This window comes from Mytilus edulis, chromosome 6, assembly GCF_963676685.1.
Source record: "Mytilus edulis chromosome 6, xbMytEdul2.2, whole genome shotgun sequence".
In the NCBI taxonomy this organism is placed as follows: Eukaryota; Metazoa; Mollusca; class Bivalvia; order Mytilida; family Mytilidae; genus Mytilus; species Mytilus edulis.
The window spans coordinates 48,378,498-48,400,535 of NC_092349.1; the positions used below are offsets into that span (position 1 = coordinate 48,378,498).

General features: G+C 30.8%; 1 protein-coding gene across 1 annotated transcript in view; it reads right to left on the reverse strand.

Annotated features, from left to right (window-relative positions):
• LOC139526442 (scavenger receptor cysteine-rich domain-containing protein DMBT1-like) overlaps positions 1 to 22,038 on the reverse strand; it is a 38,847-nt gene that overhangs the window by 8,015 nt on the left and 8,794 nt on the right. Inside the window, exons 6-9 of the mRNA XM_071321590.1 lie at positions 21,561 to 21,724; positions 19,761 to 19,917; positions 18,176 to 18,339; positions 444 to 600 (exon numbers count right to left, since the gene is read on the reverse strand). Coding sequence (XP_071177691.1) covers positions 444 to 600; positions 18,176 to 18,339; positions 19,761 to 19,917; positions 21,561 to 21,724 — 642 coding nt within the window. The remainder of the gene's footprint in view (positions 1 to 443; positions 601 to 18,175; positions 18,340 to 19,760; positions 19,918 to 21,560; positions 21,725 to 22,038) is intronic.

Sequence of the window (22,038 nt, forward strand, 5' to 3'; positions counted from 1 at the left end):
CCTTTGGCTGTTATCTGCTCTTTGTTCGGGTTGGTGTCTCTTTGACATATTCCACATTTTCATTCTCAATTTTATATAAAATAGTAAGATGTGGATTGATTCCCTATGAAACGACTACTCACCAGAAGCAACTGTGAGTCACCGTATAATCTTCACTTATTAGTAAAACACGTACCGATTACCAAGTTATGTATTCCTTAGACGAACGAAAAAAAAAGAGCAATGCGTCTACAATAAACCCCCAATCCTAGTGTGGGTATCCTAATGAATAATTAGTATTCATTCGTCATTCACAAAATCGAACCCGACTAGTAAATACCACAGAAATATTCAGAAAGGATCATCCAAACATGTTTCGTAAACTTTTGTTACCTATACATATGAGTGTACATGTATAATAAACACGCAAGCAAGTCTAATGTGTAATGGTTTATATATCTTACCCAGCTTCATAGTATCCAAGCATACCGCAAATAACACTAGCTTCTTCATCTCCGAATTCATCATCACAAATAGTCCCCCATGTTTCGTTTACATAGATTTCTACTCGTCCTTCCAAAGAATTAACTCCATTAACCAACCGAACTTTTACAAATTCTTCTGAAAGAAAGAAACATATGTAAAACAAATTTAATGTAAATCGTACTAAATGCCTTAAATAGATAGCTGTGATAATATCGCCAGGTTAGATCATGTTCAAATCTGTCAAGAATTGCTTGTTTATTTATTTATCTAACACATCATCTGGTTTAATAAGACGGTGTTGTTATGTATTGCCTCGTTCGCATAAGTTTAACGCCTTTTTAAATTTATATACATTTTTATTGATTTCTTGATACACCACTCAATAGGTATATTAAATCTTTGGTTGTATCGTATAGAGACGGTGATTCATACGTAACAAAAGACTATGACTGTTAGTTTGGTTCATAATTGAAACCGATAGTCAAGTAACATTAATTTAATCAAGTAATTTGATTGATTCAACATTGATTATGTCAACATAACTTTAAATATTATAAAACAATAAAATTAGAGCCTATCAATAATTTGTATTGATAATAATACATCCCAGTAAACTTTTAAATTACGATTTGATACAACATGCAAGCTACCACGATATGTTGACCAATAATGTGTTAGATTATGTTCTAAATAAGCTTATTTGTCAAACGGAATCAGGACTTAACACATGCGATATTGAAAGGCAAATCATGCATTTAAGCCTGTATTCATTTTGATACAAAACATGTCAGGGTACATGATGACATAAATTATCACTGGACTAGTATATATTTGTTTAGGGGCCAGATGAAGGACGCCTCCGGGTGCGGGAATTTCTCGCTACATTGAAGACCTGTTGGTGACCCTCTGCTGTTGTTTTTTATTTGGTCGGGTTGTTGTCTCTTTGACACATTCCCCATTTCCATTTTCAATTTTATAAACTAATTCAATATAATACGACAATGTTACACTCATGTTGAAATGATAATCAGATATTTCTTTTAAATTTGTGTTGTTGTAATTAAGAAGTATTAGGTAACACAATTGTTATATGTTCAACCTTGTCACATATCAAGGACAGTGGATTCAATAGATCTGTTATATTTACTTTGTCCTCTTTCGTAACATTTAATGTTAAATAATTGAATTTAATCAGAGCGTTTGTTGACTCCTTTTTGTTTGGTTGCCGTAACGTCACAATGTTAACCATAAGATATCTAATCGAATTACGAATGTGAAATATTAATAAAGCATGTACAGACACACACATGATAATGACCTTCACAGAAAGTTCCAATATAGCCATTGACACATTGACAAGTGAATGTTGACGGTCCGTTCTTGCATGTTCCACTGTTCAGGCAAATGACATCATCACATGGCGAAGCTTGAAATAATTTAATTTCGATTTTTTTTATTAAGAAAAATATTCTTAAATCTCGGTCTATTTCTTAAATTTATTCTTACATACTTTTGATTTTTTAACCCTGTATGCTACCATTCCCATGAAAATTTTAAAATTGTTTGTACGTACATTGAACGACAAATTTATGTGACGTATAAAATTTTCTGACGTCAGACACTCAAATCAATAAATGTGTTCGTAGATAGTAGATGTTTATGTGTTCTGTTAAATTGTTCCTTTTAAAATTGTTAAACGATGATGACTGATGTACCCATATTTTGACTATTATATTTATTGTGTCTGTTTATTTAACGCATCAATGTAAAAATATCGGAAATTGATGAGACTGTCATTAAAGTGAGAGGGTTAGCGCTATAGAACCAGGTTTAATCCACCATTTTCTACATTTGAAAATGCCTGTACCAAGTCAGGAATATGACAGTTTTTGTCCATTCGTTTTTGATGCGTTTTGTTATTTGATTTTGCCATGTGAGTATGGACTTTCCCAATTGATCTTCCTCTAAGTTCAGTATTTTTGTGATTTTACTTTTTTTTCAATATATGCATGACATAATTGTTTTATAAGAATACATTTCAGAACTGTTATCAAAACAGACCTTCGATCTAGGTAAACGAATCTATCAAAAAAAATCTGCAAATAAACGACACAAAAATATTTTTATCATCATTTTGGAACATAAGTTAAAAGATATTTGGTTTTATGGTCTACATTTTAAACTTTGAATTAAGGAAAAGATACCAATAACTATCATCAAATTATTCATTCCTATGCAATAATGTTTGTAGCTTTAATTTTCGTTTGATAACACCACATATGTCAGGGCAGCACTCTATGAAATACTGACGTAATTTAAAACAGAATAACATTCATTTTTTAAATCAATTTCTTTTTACTAATGTTTCACAAATGATATCGGATATGTTCCTTACGTCGTAACTACAGTCCCCTTCCCTTTCATGAATGTGACCTACCGAATTAGACTATTTGCCGGATTTGTAATCACATAAGCAACACGACGGGTGCCACATGTGGAGCAGGATCTGCTTACCCTTCCGGAGGACCTGAGATCACCCCTAGTTTTTGGTGGGGTTCGTGTTGTTTATTCTTTAGTTTTCTATGTTGTGTCATGTTTACTATTGTTTTTCTGTTTGTCTTTTTCATTTTTAGCCATGGCGTTGTCAGTTTGTTTTAGATTTATGAGTTTGACTGTCCCTTTGGTATCTTTCGTTCCTCTTTTATTAGCATTTAAATTGATATTTATAACGGAATTACATTGAATTCAGATTTGCAGTCGATCTTGTTTTTTTATGTGGTTTTTTTTATGGGGGGGGGGGGGGGGGGGTTGTGTCATAAATGTCCGTCCCTTAACCTATTCTGTTGTAATTAAATTAGAAGTATGATTGGATTACTGAATATTCATATGACTAACCTTCTCATACACTTAAGTACCTCATCCTACCGAGGACGGTTTAATCCATGTATTCGATAAGGTAACAATGTTTACTTTGTCTTCTTTTGTAACATTTTGCTGTTTATGAAATAAGGTCATGTATTGACTATTAACATTTGTGTCTGCCATAACCATGTTAAACTAGGATGACGTATCAAAAAAAGGTTTTAAACATTAAGAACACAGAGATACAAATATCAAATTACCTTCACAAAAAGTTCCAATAAAACCCTCGACACATTGACAAGTGAATGTTGATGGCCCGTTCTTACATGTACCTCCATTCTGGCAAATGACATCATCACATGGTGTAGCTTTGAATAATGATATTTTTATAACTTTGTCCAATCAATAAATTAATTACTACAGCAGTTTTATCCCTTTAGTCACAAATAAAATATAAAGAATCAATAGGGTAAATACAAGAGTTCCAATGTGAACTAATTTTGCAAATCTACTAGTTGAGATATAAATAATTTCATACTGTAATGGAATTAAGATTATGGATTTCACTTTAAAATAAAATTAAGATGAATGTGACCATGGTGATTAAACTGATCTTTAATACTCTTGTATAAAACAGGATGAATGATATTATTGAAGTAAATCATGACAATTGTTGTCCATTCGTTTGATGTGTTTGAGGTTTTTCATTTTGCCACTTAATAAGAAACTTTCCTCGGAGTCCAGCATTTTTGTGATTTTACTTTTGAATGTTAACATACATGTAAACAATCGCTAGATACATGTAATCATATTATAATGATATTGATGAAGTGTCGGAAATTGTAAATGACTGATATAGAACAAAAATGCATTATATTTGTTATGGTGGTAGCTTCAGTTTTAATATACACAAATGTCAAGTAAGATACATTTTTAACTCTTATAATTCTTCTTCTCATTACTAATTATTGATAAAAAAAAATTCTTAATGAAACGTACATATTGTTAAGCAGACGTAAGCTTCTGTTTTAGTTCTGACACATCTTTCTCTCCCAGAACAAGGATTGGGGTAACAGGAATCATCAGTCTAAATAATAACATATATATTACACATTTGTATTTGTTCTATGGTATTAAAAACTTAGTAAAACGTTTTATTTTACAGATGATCAAATTCCAAGGAAAGCCTTTTAACTAGCTTTCAGTAAATACGATTACTGAAACATCGTACTTTCGAGTTAATTTGATCTGTTGATACCTTTTGTAATGCTTTTTTGTTATTTAATGTTATGCAGTGTTATATCTGGTAGTTCTATTTTTTATTATATATACCAGGTTTGATAATTTTTTGGTATGACTATAACTTTCACTCATGTTCTCGAACTTTGAACAACAAAACTATTTATTTTGTAAAATATATTTCTGTTTTTCCTCACTGTACAACCTTATTTTCATTTACTGGTGTACAATATTCTATTGGTTGCTTTTTTTCACGGTTATGGTTGACTTTCTTTACTTACGTACTAGAAATCGATTCCACTATCCGTTTGTTAAAATTTGTTGTCTTAGAGGTAGCATTATAAACGACAATAAAGATTAAAAAAAAACCAAGAAAATAGATAAAATGTGTTTGACAATTTTAAGGCTACCAAACTTACCAAAGACCATGTGTGAATTGCTGAATTTCTGAAGTCCTTCATTGTGGTGTTTGTGTCTGTAGAAGTTCCGGCTAATAATTCACACAACAGTGATACAGAGTTATAATTTACAGCTGTACATGATTTAAGGTGTAAGCAATAACGACCACACATTTTCAGTCCCATATTGTTGTAAGCTATTATAACTTGTGAATTTCGGTATAAATGTTCAATAAATGTTCCCATTCGAATTTTAGAAAGGTATACAGTAGAAGTGGAAACAAAAAGAAACGAAAATATATTTAAAAGACTCATCACTGAGACTTTGCAGTGTCGTAGCTGCCGATCACAGGTTGTCTTTATAAACACAAATTGTTATGACCAGTAAACCATGGAATAGATATGCATGTGCTATTAAAAATGAATGTGTTTGTATTTTCTGTCCTCTGATTAAATTATCAAATATTTAATCGTAATTAGATTTTCCAGAATTAACTAGTTAATCGTATTGAATGATAATTGTGTAATATTATATGATAAAGATATACTTTACAAACAAATGAATACTTATTTGAGACTACATGTACAAATGTATGTGTGTAAAACAACTCCTGAAATTAAGTGTCAGGTGTGGTAGTGTTTCAAGATTTTTACGATGTTTTTCGTCTTCTGTATCTAATGATGGCACATTAAAGTCTTCTTTAAAGGTGCAGGAAAACATGCCTTTAACCACCGAAATGAAGAAAGCACTCATTAATTAATTTGGTTTTTTAGAAAACAGTGATTTTGTTTTTCTTTTATTTTCTGGGTTTTTTTTTTTTTTTTTTGGTCCGGTTAGCAAAATTTCTGTGAAAACAAAGCAATGTTGAATGTGAATGTTCTACATTAATAGCAAAGTTTCTAAAACACTCTACGTTAACGTTGTGCGTGTGAAAAATGGTTGAGTGGATATCATTCATTTCCATGTTAAAAATTGTAAAACTCGTACACAAACAGCTTTTCTCAATAAATAATGGAAAAATAAAGTCTGATACATTTCTTTTTGAACTATTATTTATATAATTACAAACTTGACATATTCAACAAAACAAGATCCATGTTCTATATTGAATGTATGATGTGTGTGTCTAGTAGCAAGATTTAGTGTATTCTCTCACAGGTTTTAAGAAGCAAATGTTTGTCAGTTTACAAAATCTGAATCATTAAATTAGAAATTACTAACAAAATAGTTTAAAATTAACATCAGACCTAAACTTAATCTAATTAAATCTTTTAAGATATATACTAACTCTTATTTCATATGATTATGTATAGTTCAGTAAAAATATTTTCAACGTAAAGTTATTATAAATACAGAATGATTTTAAATGATTTAAATACGAAACAGCGGTTAAGTGTTACTCTATCCAATTTAAGAATGCTTAAATAGACGCAAAACACTCTTAAAACGCGAAACTTCTGATTTTGACAGTTTTTCGTGCAGGCAAGATTTACCTAAGGTTTCTTTTTACATAAACAAAATATATTCCACTCCAAACAGTCAATGTATCCGAACTGATGAGATTTACTGTCCGTATTGCTGAGTATTTGTTTTGTACAATAGCAAGAGGTATAGGGGGATGATTGAAATCTCACAAAACATGTTTAATCTCACAGCAATTTTTGCGACTTTTCGAAGTAAGGAGCAATTTGCCTTTGCTAGTTGTATGTTTTCTTTTTTATTTTAGTTCATTTATAGATTTTGGAGTTTAGGGTGACGTCAATTTATATTGATCTAGTACACATGTTTGTGTATTTATCAGCTGAAGCCCGCCTGTTGGTGTAGTTCCCTGTGCCTTGTGTGTTTTTTTGGTTTGGGTTGTTGTCGCTTTGACCCAATACTCATTTCCATTGTCAATTTTGGTATAGTACCCTTACATCCTAACCAAATCCACACTATGATCAAAAGGAATTGAACATTACCGCAATTATAAGCTATCGTTATACGAACAGTAAATGCAAGTTGCCTATTGAATATTAAAATGACTTTCAGTAATGTTACATGATGCACGGAAAAGACATGGTAATCTCGCAATGAACAAGAAACGTATAAGAAACACATGATTGTCCATGAAAAGCATTGAAATAACAATGCTCTTAAGAAATAACATACGAAAGTTTTATAAAAATATTGACAGTTGTTAAAAAGCAAAAATGTCAAAAAACAACAAAATTAGAAAGAACACAATTTTTAACATGTTACATTTTGTATTTCACACATGATTTACAACTCCATGGCTTTCAATACTGTGTTCTAGTTACTAATAATTGTTGGAAACATTCTTATAATTTTCATGTTATTGTTTATTTTTGATTATATATTTTAGTTTAATTGCGCATTGAATTATTTTAATGGCAATATACTGATAGTTAGGTATCTTTCTAGTAAATTGTTATGATTTTCAAACTAATGTTATAACTGATTATATTTTAAGTTTTATTGCTCAAAAACATATTTTTATTACAATATACTACCAATTAAGTGTTTTTCTGTGAATTTGTATCATAGACCTTCCTTTATTATGATCATTAATTAGATTAATACTATTTTGCAGTTATTTTACACCATCTGCAGTTTACATAATGTACACGTGTACTTTTATGTTAATTCTAAGCAAACTGTTCTATGATTGATTTTGAAATGTCTATGGGGATGTAACTGGAGATCAGAATAAATTCTAGATATTGAAAAGTAATATAAAAGCGGTCATCCTTAATATTAAATTTGAAAGATATAGATATATATAAATAACTAAATAATTTGCGAATACTAAAATTGCCAATCATTGAAAAGAATCTAAAACTTAACATTTCAGGGGCTTTTCAAACTGTAGAGATAAAGGTAATTCATCTTTGTGTTACATATTTAAAATGGTATAGTTTGTTTGCTGATTCGAGTATGCTTAGTTGTACTAGTATCAACAATAATGCATCAGGTCAATTGAAAGGTATCCAAATTGTTTTATATAAATTTATCGGCAAGTTGTATATTTTCCCTTTGATCTTTATGCTGAATAGTTTTTTTTAAATTCCTGCTTGGGAGACTTATATTATATTCTGAATGGCTCAACGTCAAATGTAACCGATTCGGTTACGGTTATGTTACAAGTCAAAAGTTAAGGGGGGTTTGTCACGTGTCCATCATTGAAGAAAACACACACAAACGTAATTGTATTGACACATGTTACATTTCGACAACTCGCACAATTTGCTTCCCGGATATTGTTCATATTTCCTACATAAGCAAAAAGAATTCGCTGTAGCAGGATAAATTCCACTGCTTGTAAGACCATATATTGCCCATCAAGGCGACTATGATTCAATCGTGGGTATTTCACAGACAATTTTAATCACATGGAGCGATCCGTGATAAACATCTTCTTTCAAAATGATATCAATATGACAAAGGCTGCTGGAAATATTCACTCGCATAGCTGCAAACCGCCTAAAGAAAACATAAAAAAAATATATCTCGCAAGAGTAAAACTTTCTAAACGTCAACCGTTCTGGTGAAATAAATCAGAAAAGAAAATGATAACAACGATATTTTATATATCAGAACACTGTTCATTGCAACATTGGCGGAGGGCGAGACAATAAAGTCATAAAACATATTCTATAAAGCTTTGCGGTATTCCATGGGTGTGGAAGCACGAGGAGCCGGTGACAAGGAAAATACGCCCAGGATAATACAATTATTAAAGATTAGTATCTTTAAAATAAATACACTTTATGTAATACTGTTATATTTTGACTGAATAAGAGAAATTGTATTTTTGAATAAATTGAGATTTATTTTCTCTACCGGTGAATACCATGTCTGAAAATAACGTGACTTCCGTGTTGTTTATGCTTTAGTTTTCTATGTTGTGTCGTGTGTGCTGTTGTTTGTTTGTCTTTTTCATTTTTAGCCATGGCGTTGTCAGTTTGTTTTAGATTTATGAGTTTGACTGTCTCTTTGGTATCTTTCGTCCCCCTTTCCGAAGAGAGTCATACTTTTCCAAAAATACGGCTTTCAAAGTAAACAAAATCCCTTCGCCTAACGGCTCTGGAAAATTACCTTTAAACTGATGTGTTTGGCAAATACTTCTTTTAAGCATGATGTATCTGTAAAAACTACATTTTAAGACAAGCTTTAAGTAATGGAAAGATCGTTTTATATCGACATCATTTTTCTTGAATTTAAACAGTTTAAAAGAAGTGACAACTAATGTTTTTAAAAACAGATTTTTTTTCTAGTGTTGCCACCTGTTAGTGACCTTCTGCTGTTGTTTTTTCTATGGTCGGGTTGTTGTCTCTTTGACACATTCCCCATTTCCATTCTCAATTTTATACCATTTAAAAAATATAGTAACGAGTAGTTAAATTGATTTCCTTCAATTCCTGTTGTCTATTTCTACAAAATGTCTAAGTGTAGTACAAAATAACAAAGTTATATTTCCTGCAATGTCAACTAAATTTTTATTTCACTTATCTTCATACATGCAATTTGTAGTTTGTTTGGCGATAAAATATGTTTTATTTTCGTGAAAACATTTCCGTAACTATAAATGAAGTCACTTAGTTCTAATGGGGCAAACTATGGATCCCACATGTTGATCAAAAATATCTTACCCTTCCGGGGCACCTGTGATCACTGACTTTTTTTGGTGGGGGTTCGTGTTGCTCAGTCCTTTGTTTACTGTGTTTTGTGCGCTGTTGTTTGTCTTTTTCTTTTTTGGCCATGGCGTTGTCAGTTTATTTTAGACTTATAAGTTTGAATGTCCCTCTGGTATCTCTCGCTACTTTTTAATTAAAAGGCTTTGAACTTGTTCAGTGGCAAAACAGTTAGTGTTGCCCCACTGCCTTTATATTTATCAGGAGAGAGAGCTAGGAACTCATGTTCTCCTCCTTGTTCAGTGGCAAATATTAAGTGAGTGCCGCGCTGTCTTTAAGATAATAAAAGCTACGCCACTTGCACGAACAATGTAGACTGAGAGAGAAACATACCATATCTTCTTTTTTTTATAATTATCCGAGTACATATACTATTCATGTATTTTCATACAATGTTATAGTGTTTTATACTGAAATTGTATATTAAGGAAAAGCTTCTCTTACTAAATTCATTTTTTTCTAATTCTCAAACGTTAAGTTTAAGTAAAAAAACACAAAGAGGACCCCAACCTGAACACGATATTTCCGTTTCAAACTTTTTTTTTTTATTTTCAAGGACTGGAAAACACAAAAGACTTACCCCTGGGCAAAAACAATAATTTACTTGCAACCTTATTTGAAAAACAGTTTGAAAGTTGCAGGATAAAATGATTTAATTTTTTATGTAGGAAATAAAATCATAGAGAACATCTTTAGTTCAAAAAGCGTACCGGCTTTTAATAGACTGAATAAATATGGTCCTGAATGGTTCAATGTTAAAAACAATATATATGTAAGTATACATTACTGGTATATCATTTTAGATTTAGATTGTGAACCATTGTACATCATGTTGCATTAAGACGAAAGAAGCCTTCGAATACATACCCGACAAAATATGTTCAAATCGAGATGAATTGTCATCAATTTGAATCATAGTAATCTAGCTGCTCATAAAAAATTATCCTGAATAAAAACTTAGTAATGAATTTTCAGAATTAAAGGTTGTAAGCACGTGTATAAAATTGGTTGTAGTTAATATATTCCTGAACATTAACTTATATGTTCTAATGATTTTTAAATTGATTAATTTATTTACTGATTAAAAAAATCGTTGATTACGTGTTTCACTCTTCATCCTTCTCCCCAAACTATACATAATTATAGAGTTAATGATGTCTACCAGAGCTCAAATGGCGAAGATAAAACAATATTAGGTCACCAATATTTAATATTTCATAATTGACTTGTCTTTAATTCACCACTCAATAATTTAAACCATGTACATTCTGACAATCTCTTCATCAAAATATAATCTTTATCTTAAGCATACTTCAAAAGAACATAATTTTGATTTTATCATTTGAAGATAAGCGATGACAGAAACTTTCAATCTCCTCTGTATGGAAATTTCAAACCAATCTGTCTGCTTGAACAGTTCGTCTCGGATAATAAAATTGAAGACCCAATAATGGCTTCTGACTGTCGACCAAGAGGCACTGTAGGTCCTATTGTCTTCCATATATGTATATTCGTTATGTTATTTAAATACCAATTACTAGTCACGTGTCAGAAAAATACAACTATTTTGATTTGCATTATTACTGATTATTTTATCAATGTTTATTTTACATTTTGTTTACTTTTAATTAACCGAAATTGTTCAAAAACTACTGTTACAACTGCATCGGGCAAAATAAACATTTTCGAATTTGGTTTACTTCTATGTTACAGTTACTATGATTGAAAATCAGTTTCTGTATGGAACTTTATTAATACCAAACACATTATATTAAATAATGTTTTACTAAAAGCACAACATTCTTATAATCGTATACTATGTCAAATCATCGTTATATATTGTAGAATTTGAAGTACCGGTTCTTGGTTTTTTGAATAGCAAATCACCAAAACGCCGGAAATGCTTTAAGAATCGACCTGCTAAATCACCAACACACTTATACTTACCAGATGGATACTCACGAAATATATTGTACAGAACTTCCAGGAAAGGTAAAAACAAATAAGAATTTACAATTTCATTTTTTTCTGCAATACAATTTGATGTATTTATAGGCTTGTCAAAAATAAGTAGGTACGGTATCATTTACCTCTAAGAATAGGCCAAAATAATATATGAACCACTGGATGGAAATGTGTCTAATTGGTATTCATATCACATCTTCTTATATGTACCAAACACATTTAGTCGTCATAAATAAATACTAAAAGCAGGATTGTAAAATACTTCTTAAAGACGGTACATCGTCGAACATATGCATGACATATTTGCTTCTCGTCGTTTAACAAGAAACAATCATGAACGATATGTTATTTGTTTATGCAACAAATAATGATTTTTTTATCGGCTCAATTTTGGTTGGATGTTAATCCTGGTCGTAAAATCTGACAGTCCTACATTGTATTTCCGTTGAATTTTGGTTGGTTGTTAAATTGTAGGACTGTCAGATTTTACGACCAGGATCAGAGCTTAATATTTGGATATTTAAGAAGTCATGCAAACATACTCAAAAAGAACGATCACTCTTGTCTTATCATAAGTGTTATTATTGATACATTTGAACACATAAATAAATTTCAAGCTTGAAAAGGGGATATGTATTGCCGCCTTGAATTCACTCATTGAACAAATTTGTAAAGAACTGGAAATATTTTTTAAAAGAGTAGACCATCGTTCCAAATAAATCAAACACAAAAGCCAGCTTATAGTTGGAGTAATGTCTTGCAGTCGGGCATATGTATTTGGGGAAAGTTCAAATTGATAAATGAACCTTTTCAAACTCTTTTAAACTAATGAATACACGCCTTCAAATAATTGAGGCTAAAATTGTTGTAAGATTCATGTAAGGCAGCTACCATATGACTTTTAGGGGGAGGGGGCTTGTGTGAAGGTTGAAAAAGGCAGGACAGGAGTTTTTTTAGTGAAAAAAAGCCGAATGAGCCACTTGACCACAAAAAAAAGGCAGAATGACAATTTTTTTTTTTAAAGTTAAGGATAATTAATATAAAAGGCAGTGCGGCATAAAGTGAAAGGACAGAGATTGCAATTAAAAAAAAAAAATGCAAGAAAAGTTTGTATCGCTCACTTATTTTTATATTTTAGAAGTGCTCATATTCCCCTATAATGAACATTGACTAGTGAATTTATTTATAAGGAAATATCCTAAAATAAAATACAGTTTTACCTCATTTCAAACCAATATTACAGGGTGCTGGTTTTTTTTCAAGGAATGTTCAAATCAATTGATGGAAACATTTAGTTAAAAGCGAACACGCAAATCACAAACATTTTACCTAGACAGTAATGAGAAATCAGATACAGACGAAAGTGTTTGTTTTGATAGATTTCCTGAAATGAGGCAACGATGTGGCACTGGGGCTGATTTAACAGTAACTTATGGACCAGCAGGTAATTAACGTATTTTGTGGTAGGTATCAGTCTTTCAAGACCCATTAACTTTAAAAAAAAAAATAAAAAAAAAAAAAATATTTAACAAAATATAAATATAACAAAAGTACCGTAAGGCAAATTCTAAAATTGCTTTTCGGAACAAAAATTACTGCCATATAACTGACTTGGTACATTCACTAACTAAAAGAAATGGTTTTATAGCTAGCTAAACCTCCCATTGGATGCAGATGGAGAAAACGGTATATCAATATATATATTAAATTATGTTTTGTTGCAAATAGAAAAAAGGAGGTGGTTTACATGCCGATGAGACAACTCTACGTCCAAATATCATGTGTAAAAATTGAAAACAAATAGGTCAAAGGTTATCAAGATACCTTATAGACCCATAACTTTACATGACAAAAAAAAAATAATGGCTAATCCATGTACAGAAAAAAGTCAAAGTATATGTAAAAAGTAATTTTATTTCAACTGACTGTAAACTTTAATAGAGGAGGTTTGCAATTCATGCCTTATATTGTGCATATAGTGAATGTAATTCAATGAAAAAGGCTCGAAACTTACTACGATCAATACTATCGTATTTGTGGCATTCTATTAAGTGACAATATATGTAATCGTATACCTATACATCTTTTGAAATATTGCTAAATGAAACTTTCCTGTTTAAGTAAGTTATAGCTGTCCCTGTGCTGAAGTATTTGTACATTTGATCAATTTCATTTTTATTGGTTGGAGGGTTCCATAATATTGTAAATTAAGTTTAACGCAATTATGCATTTAATTTCTAAATTGTTATTTCAATTTGGTTGTATGTCATTGCGTGTGGCAAAACATTGAATATATATAACTCTAATCACATGTGGAGCAGGATCTGCTATTCCTTTAAGATCACATGAGATCACACACGGTACAATGTTGGGTACGTGTTGCTCAGACTTCAGTTTTCTATGTTGTGTTTTGTAGACTTTTTTGTCTAATAATCGTGTTTCTGTTTTAACCAATGCATTTGTCAGCTCGTTTTCTCTTGATGCGTTTGACTATCCACTTGGTACCGTATATCGGGTTATTTTCGTGGGTGTCAAATTTCGCGATTTTCATTGAATATGGTATATACGAATTATTTTGGCGGATTCAAAACTGTGTATGTCACTTTTGAATTGACGGAATTTATTTTGGCGATTTGGTTCTATCAGCGAAAATAATCAAAAAATTTACACCCCACAAAAACAAACCGCTATACGGGGTATATTCCGTCTATCAGTCACTACATGTATTTGTAGGTGCGATGACACTTCGTGGTGACGATTAATACTTTGCTTGGTATGGATGACCAAAGATGGGCCAAGCAAGTCGTCGTAGATTTCAAGTGGACAAGAATGGTGCAAAAGATGAAGCAACATGTTTATCTCGAGCTATAGCCCAGTGGAGATATTGTGGAAGTAACCCCTCGTTTCCAGACGTCAGTATCTATAGTCCAACAGGTATTCAATATGCACTTTTCATATTTAGACTGATCATTATCTCCTTAAACTAAAACAGTGGTGTTACAGCACAACATAAAAGACACTGTTACGGTCAATTCAATAGGGTTTTGTCCATCAGGAAGACACAAAGCACAAAACAAAACTTACAAAATAACAACAACACTGATCAAAGTACTGAATTCAGAGTACTCGCAGTTACTAAACGCTGGTTCAATAACAACAAATCATGATGTTTTCCAATAATTGTTGGGGGGCACTTTATAGCTTGCTAATAGGTGCAAGTCCAGACTCCGTGTTGAAAGTATTACTTTGACTTATTACTAAGTGTGACTTGGATGGAGAGTTGTCTCATCGGTACTCATACCACATCTTTTTATATCTACTAGTATATAAAATGTCAATCAGTTAATTTCGTTCGTCGAGTTTTCTCTCTCACGTTAGGAGTTTATTCTAAGGCATTGTTATGCATCAGGTACCACATTGGGTGTCATAATTTAATAATAACATAGTAGAATATTTTGCTTTTACATGTCATTGTTGTCTGTGATATAATTTAGCATATATCGGTAAGTAGTTTTTATATGTAACATATTTATTCTTGACAGATTTTATTAGAGAAAGCTGTTTTTCAAGAGCTGAAAACTTTTGGCGTCTTTGTGGTAGTGACTCGCTAAAAAAAGTTACTGCATCCTCTAGACCATTGGCAGAAGAGACAAATTATTCTTGACGATTAAAACTGTAGTAATTTAATACAATAGTAAATATCTTTTTTTTAATATTTTAAAAACTATTAAGTTAAGAAATGCTTCACCCTATGTTAAAATAAAACTTATGTTACAGATTATGTGTTCACTTTTTATCTGTATATCTCTACTTATTACTTTAAAAGTACTTTTTGAATAGAATGTATTATTTAAACATTCTTCCAAAAACAAACGTAATCTTAAGGAATAAAGATATTCCAGGATAAGTCCTAAGACCAATTAGGACCTGTCTTTCTCGCAAGATAATTTTGAAAACCAGGAGTCTGTATATAAATATGATAAAGGTTATAAACTTAAAATTGCTTTTGAAAACATTAGTTTGCTATTTACAACGAAGCGTGCTCAACTATCTAATTATGTCAAATTATGGACGATTTAAATATGTTTGGACACAAGACGGACAATTATCTTGCTTGCTTAAGGTGCCACTGATTTAAAAGATTCTAAGAATTAATTTGATAGAATCATCGATTTGGCATAAGATTATCAACTGAAAAGAAGTAAAGTCAAATTACAAAAATAATCATCAATTATACGTCTGACTATGTACACCTCTAAAGAAAAATATTTTTGATTTTATTTTATTAAGGCCAAATGTGTTAGCATCATATCCAAATGTGCGTTTCGTAAGTACTAAGTTAACATTAAGTACTAAAAAACAGTACTACATGTTAACAAATGTTTACTCATTTACCTATATTTAGACAAGTTATAAAGACTTTTTAACATTTTAATTTTCGAGTTTCTTAATTTTGAATTTTTCATATCTTGTTATTGTACAATGTTCTATAAGTTAATAAATAACATACATGCAATTATCGATTATTTTATTTTTCCTTTATCTAACTTAAGTGAAAAGTGAAAGACATTTTTGCACAAGCAAGCACAAAAATACGAGAGATTTATGTTTGATCTAGAGAACAAACTTCTTTATTGACAGCTATATTTTTTTCAATACAAAAAAGTGTATAACAATTAAAAAGATATGATATGATTACCACTAAGAAACTGTTCACCACGGTTCCAATGAAGTGAATGTAAGCTATTATAGGTAACCGTATGGCCTTCAATAATGAGAATAAAAATACGTAATTATGTGTCGAATGTTTATGCAATGCTTTAGTATATATATTTATTAAATTCCATAGTTCTCTTGTATTTTTAATTTCATCGAATACATTTTGAAATAAGTTATGTTACAGTTGTCTTAAAAAAATTACTTGAATCTTATAATCTTTGTCAAACGAAGGATTATGTGTTTTATCGTGTACAAGTATTCGTTTGAAAATTTCGTATTAGTACGAACACTCGTCTTACATTATTAATGTAGTTGCATTATAAAGTATATTTCAAGTACTTCTTACTATATTATATACACATGCATGATTTACATCAACTCTATGTACAGTCACAATCACAGTTTGAATAGTGTCGATATGAATTTCACATTAAGTTTTTATTTTCATATAAAACATCGTCAGCGCCAAGGAGTGAGAACAGCTGACACATGTCTTGATGAATCTAGAAAAAAAGTTTATAAAAATAGCATGATTTTCTACACTGACATTCTTGTATGTACACTGGTCTTTGTCTTTAATACTAACTTTCTGAAAAGAAGAGAACAATAGGATATATTAACATTCGGTAAATAGTCAAATATTGGTTGAGTTTAAGTACCTCTTCATTGAGTTAAAATAGTTCTCAGTGTCTTCAATCAAGTTGGATTCATAACCACACGAATTATGATAAACGGAGAAATTATTAACAACCTTTAAGAGATTTTAAGAGTTTTTAATATGGTATGTCAAATTATAAGTTTTCGTCCTGCTTTTGATTTTTAATCCTGAAAAGAATTTTTTTAAAAACATGAAAAATTTGGAGAAAAATAAATGCTTTTTTATAAACCCTGTTGTCTTAACTGTTTTTTAAGTATCTTAAATTTGGAGAAAAGGAGTCTATTCTTAGTGTCTCTCCATTATTTTGTGTTCTTCATCTATAATTTTTTTAACAAATTTAAGGAAACTCCTAACCATTGAAATAACTCAAATTTGCAACCTTAGCATTGTATTTTCTTTCACTTATGATTTTTTTTTATTGTATTGTTGTTATGCAAAATGAATACAAATATTATTTTGTAACAATACCCTCAAACCATCGGATGTCTGTCATCTATATCAACTAACACAAATATAAAAAAATAAAAATCCCCAAATCCCTGTTGTTTTTATTTTCTAATATGGCCAATTAATGTTTGCCATACACACTACTACTGTTTTTGGTTTTTTTTAATTTGATCTAGCAAAAGCCTCTATTAATTCAAATCATTACGGACAACTATTCCAAATAATTTAGTAAATGTGAAATCAAGAGCAGTATTCACTTTGTAGAACATAAATAATACTGTTCATTTGTAAGTCTGAACGAATGCAGATAAGATTGTGTATTTTTACTTCTACTTCAGTATATGTTCGCATTCAATAGATATCTATTCTGAAACCTAAAATTATAAAAGCATATGAGACAACAGGGTTCATCTAAAACATTGTTGGTGCTCTTAATTTATTATAAGTTCTTAAATACTTCTTATTCAATATTGAAAATAAAACGCAAGACGAAAATTTAAAGTCATAGATAAACATAATAAAAGAACAGTCGTCTAAATGTTAACAATTTGTGTTATGCTTTCTGAACCGACAAATTAAGCCAAGTTTTAGAAATCATACCTGAGCGCAAATAAGGCATTATCTTAAGTATGGTTATGTTAACACATGTTTGTAGATTCAAACAGAAATTATACATGTAAGTTAAAGATATATCAAAGTATTTGTTTTAAAATAGTTCCAGATTTACCTTGACAGGCAACTCCAGCATCTTCGCTATGCCTACAATTATGTTGGAATAGGCCATCAGACTGACAATCAAATATGTCCGTTTCTGTCCCAATACAATTTAAATCATCCAAAACAATAGATCCATATCCCTCCCCAAAATGTGCTTTAGAATAAGGAACTGATCTAAAAAAAGTCGTTATTAAATATTCTGTTTGTGATATTATTATATTTTAATATTGAATGAATAAATTTGATAATGGTCTTTAGTAATAAGAATGCCATTGCTATGAAATTAGAGAAGAAACAAATAAAACTACGGAAACGAAGAATTAATATGTGTCTGTTCTCAGAAAAGAAAATACATATTATTTCAATTATGGGTACCTTTATCTGTAATGCAAATCTTCTAATTGTAATTTAAAATAAATCCAAATTTGGTTTAAACGCTTGGAAATTGCAAGTTGAAAAAGTCGATGGCAAAAAAATCACTTATCAGATTAATATATTAATTCACATTAGCAAGATTAATATTGTAATGGAGTAGACATCGAATCTTTGCATAGGTGTTCACTTTAATTTTGTAATCGATAAACAGTATAATTAGCTATCAAAGGTACCAGAATTATAATTTAATACGCCAGACGCGCGTTTCGTCTACATAAGACTCATCAGTGACGCTCATAACAAAATATTTAAAAAGCCAAACAAGTACAAAGTTGATAAGCATTGAGGACCCAAATTTCCAAAAAGTTGTGCCAAAAACGGCTAAGGTAATCTATGCCTGGGATAAGAAAATCCTTAGTTTTTCAAAAATTCAACGTTTTGTAAGCAGGCAATTTATAAAAATGACCACATAATTGATTTTCATGTTTAGTGTTGACTACTGGGCTGATGATACCCTCGTGGACGAAACGTTCATCAGCTATGACATCAACCCAGTGGTATAAATAGTTATCAAAGGTACTAGGATTATAATTCAGTTTGCCAGACGCACGTTTCGTCTACATAAGACTCACCAGTGACGCTCATATCAAAATATTTAAAAGGTCAAACAAGTGCAAAGATGAATAGCATTTAGGACCCACAATTCCAACAAGTTGTGCCAAATAAGACCTTTTATACTTTTGAAAATAATATATTTTGAAAATTGAGCAACTAACTTGAGGGAAACATATCAAACTATAAGACGAAAACAGCGGAACAACAGAAAACTAATAAATACAAGATTGCACTCGTTACGTCTTTAAAAGCTTTTACTAGAACTCATTTTTATTTTGCAGTTTTACGTATCGTGAAACATACAAATGATGTCTGCTTTAAAAGCCGTCAAATGCTACAACGCAATATTGCCAAGCAGCAGCTAACTAAACATCAACTTTTTAAGTTCAGAAGTCCTTGGGAAGTGGTGAAAAAAATATATGTTGGACGGACAGACGGATGGAATGACTGATGAACGTATGAACGCTAGAATAATGTCTTTACAATGAAAATAAATCAGAAATTGTCATCCAAACATGCATCGTGAACGTTTATTACCTATAAACTGTACATGTATTATTAACACGTAATATAATCTAAGATGTGTAATGGTTACAATATCTTACCCAGCATTATGATATCCAAGCATACCGCAAATAACACTAGCTTCTTCATCCCCAAATCCATCATCACAAATAGTTCCCCATATTCCATTCACATAGATTTCTACTCGTCCTTCCAAAGAATTATTACCATCAACCAACCGAACTTCCATAAAATCTTCTGAAACAAAAACCCGATACATATGTGATATATAAATATAAATTTAATGTAAATCGTAATAAGTGCCTTAAGATACTTAGATAATTGTGTAAATGTTATCGTCATGTTTAGTTTATATTTAAATTTGTCAAGAGCTGCAATTGTGTTTATCTATTTAATATATCTTATTGTTTAGTAACGTAAGCTTGTGGATGGTGTTGTTGTTGAAAACGAACAAACTTTAAGACATTTTTTCCGTTTTTAATATTGCCAATATAAAAAAGAAGACGTGGTTTGATTGCCAATGAGACATCTATCAACAAAAGACCAAAATGACACAGACATTAACAACTATAGGTCACCGTACGGTCTTCAACAATGAGCAAAACCCATACCGTATAGTCAGCTATAAAAGCCTCCGATAAGACAATGTAAAACAATTCAAACGAGAAAACTAACGGCCTTATTGATGTAACAAAATTGAACGAAAAACAAATATGTAACATATAAGCAAACGACAACCACTGAATTACAGGCTCCTGACTTAGGACAGGAAAATAAATAATGTGGCGGGGTTAAACATGTAAGCGGGATCCCAACCCTACCCCTAACCTGGACAGTGGTATAACAGTACAACATAAGAACGAACTATAAAAATCAGTTGATAAAGGCTTAACTCTTCAGATGGACAAAAAATACAAGTGGACGTGGCAGTCCATTTATACATTTTCGTCTTGCTTTTAATTTTAAATTCGACAAATGAATTTTGACTTGAAACAAATAATAAATTTGGATAAAAATAAAATGTGTTTTTTTTTTAATAAACCCTGTTGTCTTATCTGCTTTTTTAATTATCTAAATTTTTGGAAAAGGAGACTTTCCCTAGTGTCTCCCCATTATTTTGTGTTCATTCAGCTATTTTTTTCTTAAATTTAAGGAACCTCCTAACCAATGAACTAATTAAAATTTGCTTCCTTATAATTGTATTTTCTTTTCACTTTACATGTATATGATTATTTAAATGTATCTTTAGTATACAAAAGAAATACATTTTTTAGTTCAGAAAGCTATATACGTAACAATACCCCAAACCATCGGATGTCCGTGCTCTGTATTCAACTTTAATACACAAAAATATTTAATAAAACATCCAAAATCACAGTTTGTTTTTATTTTCTTACATGACCAAATTTGCCGTACACACTAACACTGTTATATAAGATTTGCCCTATTAACAGCCTTTCTTTCATCTGCAACACGACTAGAGTCTTATTTATAAATTAATTCAAATAATCAATGACAAGTATTCCAACTAATTATTATATGTCAAATATGGAGCAGATAGTACAACAGGGTTTATTTAAAACATTTATTGGTGCTGTAAATTTATCATAAGTTCCATCTTAAACTTGTAAAATGTATGAAATCAAAAGCAAGACGAAAATTATTATTCATGGTCAAAAGAACAGTTGACTTAATGTTAAAAATTTGAAAATAGCTTTCTGAACCGACAAATTAAACCAAGTTTTAGACATCATCTTTATCAGATATGGCATTACCTTAAGTATGATTTTATTAAACATTGTTGGTAGATTCAAACAGAAATTAAAATGTAAGTTAAAGATAGATAAAATAATCTGGTTTAAAAAAAGTTCCAGATTTACCTTGACAGACAACACCAGCATCTTCGCTATGCACACAATTATGTTGGAATAGGCCACCAGACTGACAATCAAATATGTCCGTTTCTGTTCCAATGCAATTTAAATCATCCAACACAATAGATCCATATCCCTCCCCAAAATAAGCACGAGTATAAGGAACTGATCTAAAAATATATATTCTCAATAAAATATTTTGTTTGTGGTATTATTATATTCTAAAATCCAATGAATAAATTTGATAATGATCTTAAATTTTGAGAACGTCATAACTGGTTCATTAGAGAATAAATAATATAATATGTGAGCAACTGCTCACTGATGATACGCCGCTCCGCTAAAAGTATAAGGTACACAGAAAAAAGGTTGAGTGATGAATCACGGTATAGCAATAGCAATGATTTTTAGTACATGGTATAGCTACAAATTTTCGAAACAATACTGGCTTTCTTATCCCCGGAATAGATAACCTAAGCCGTAT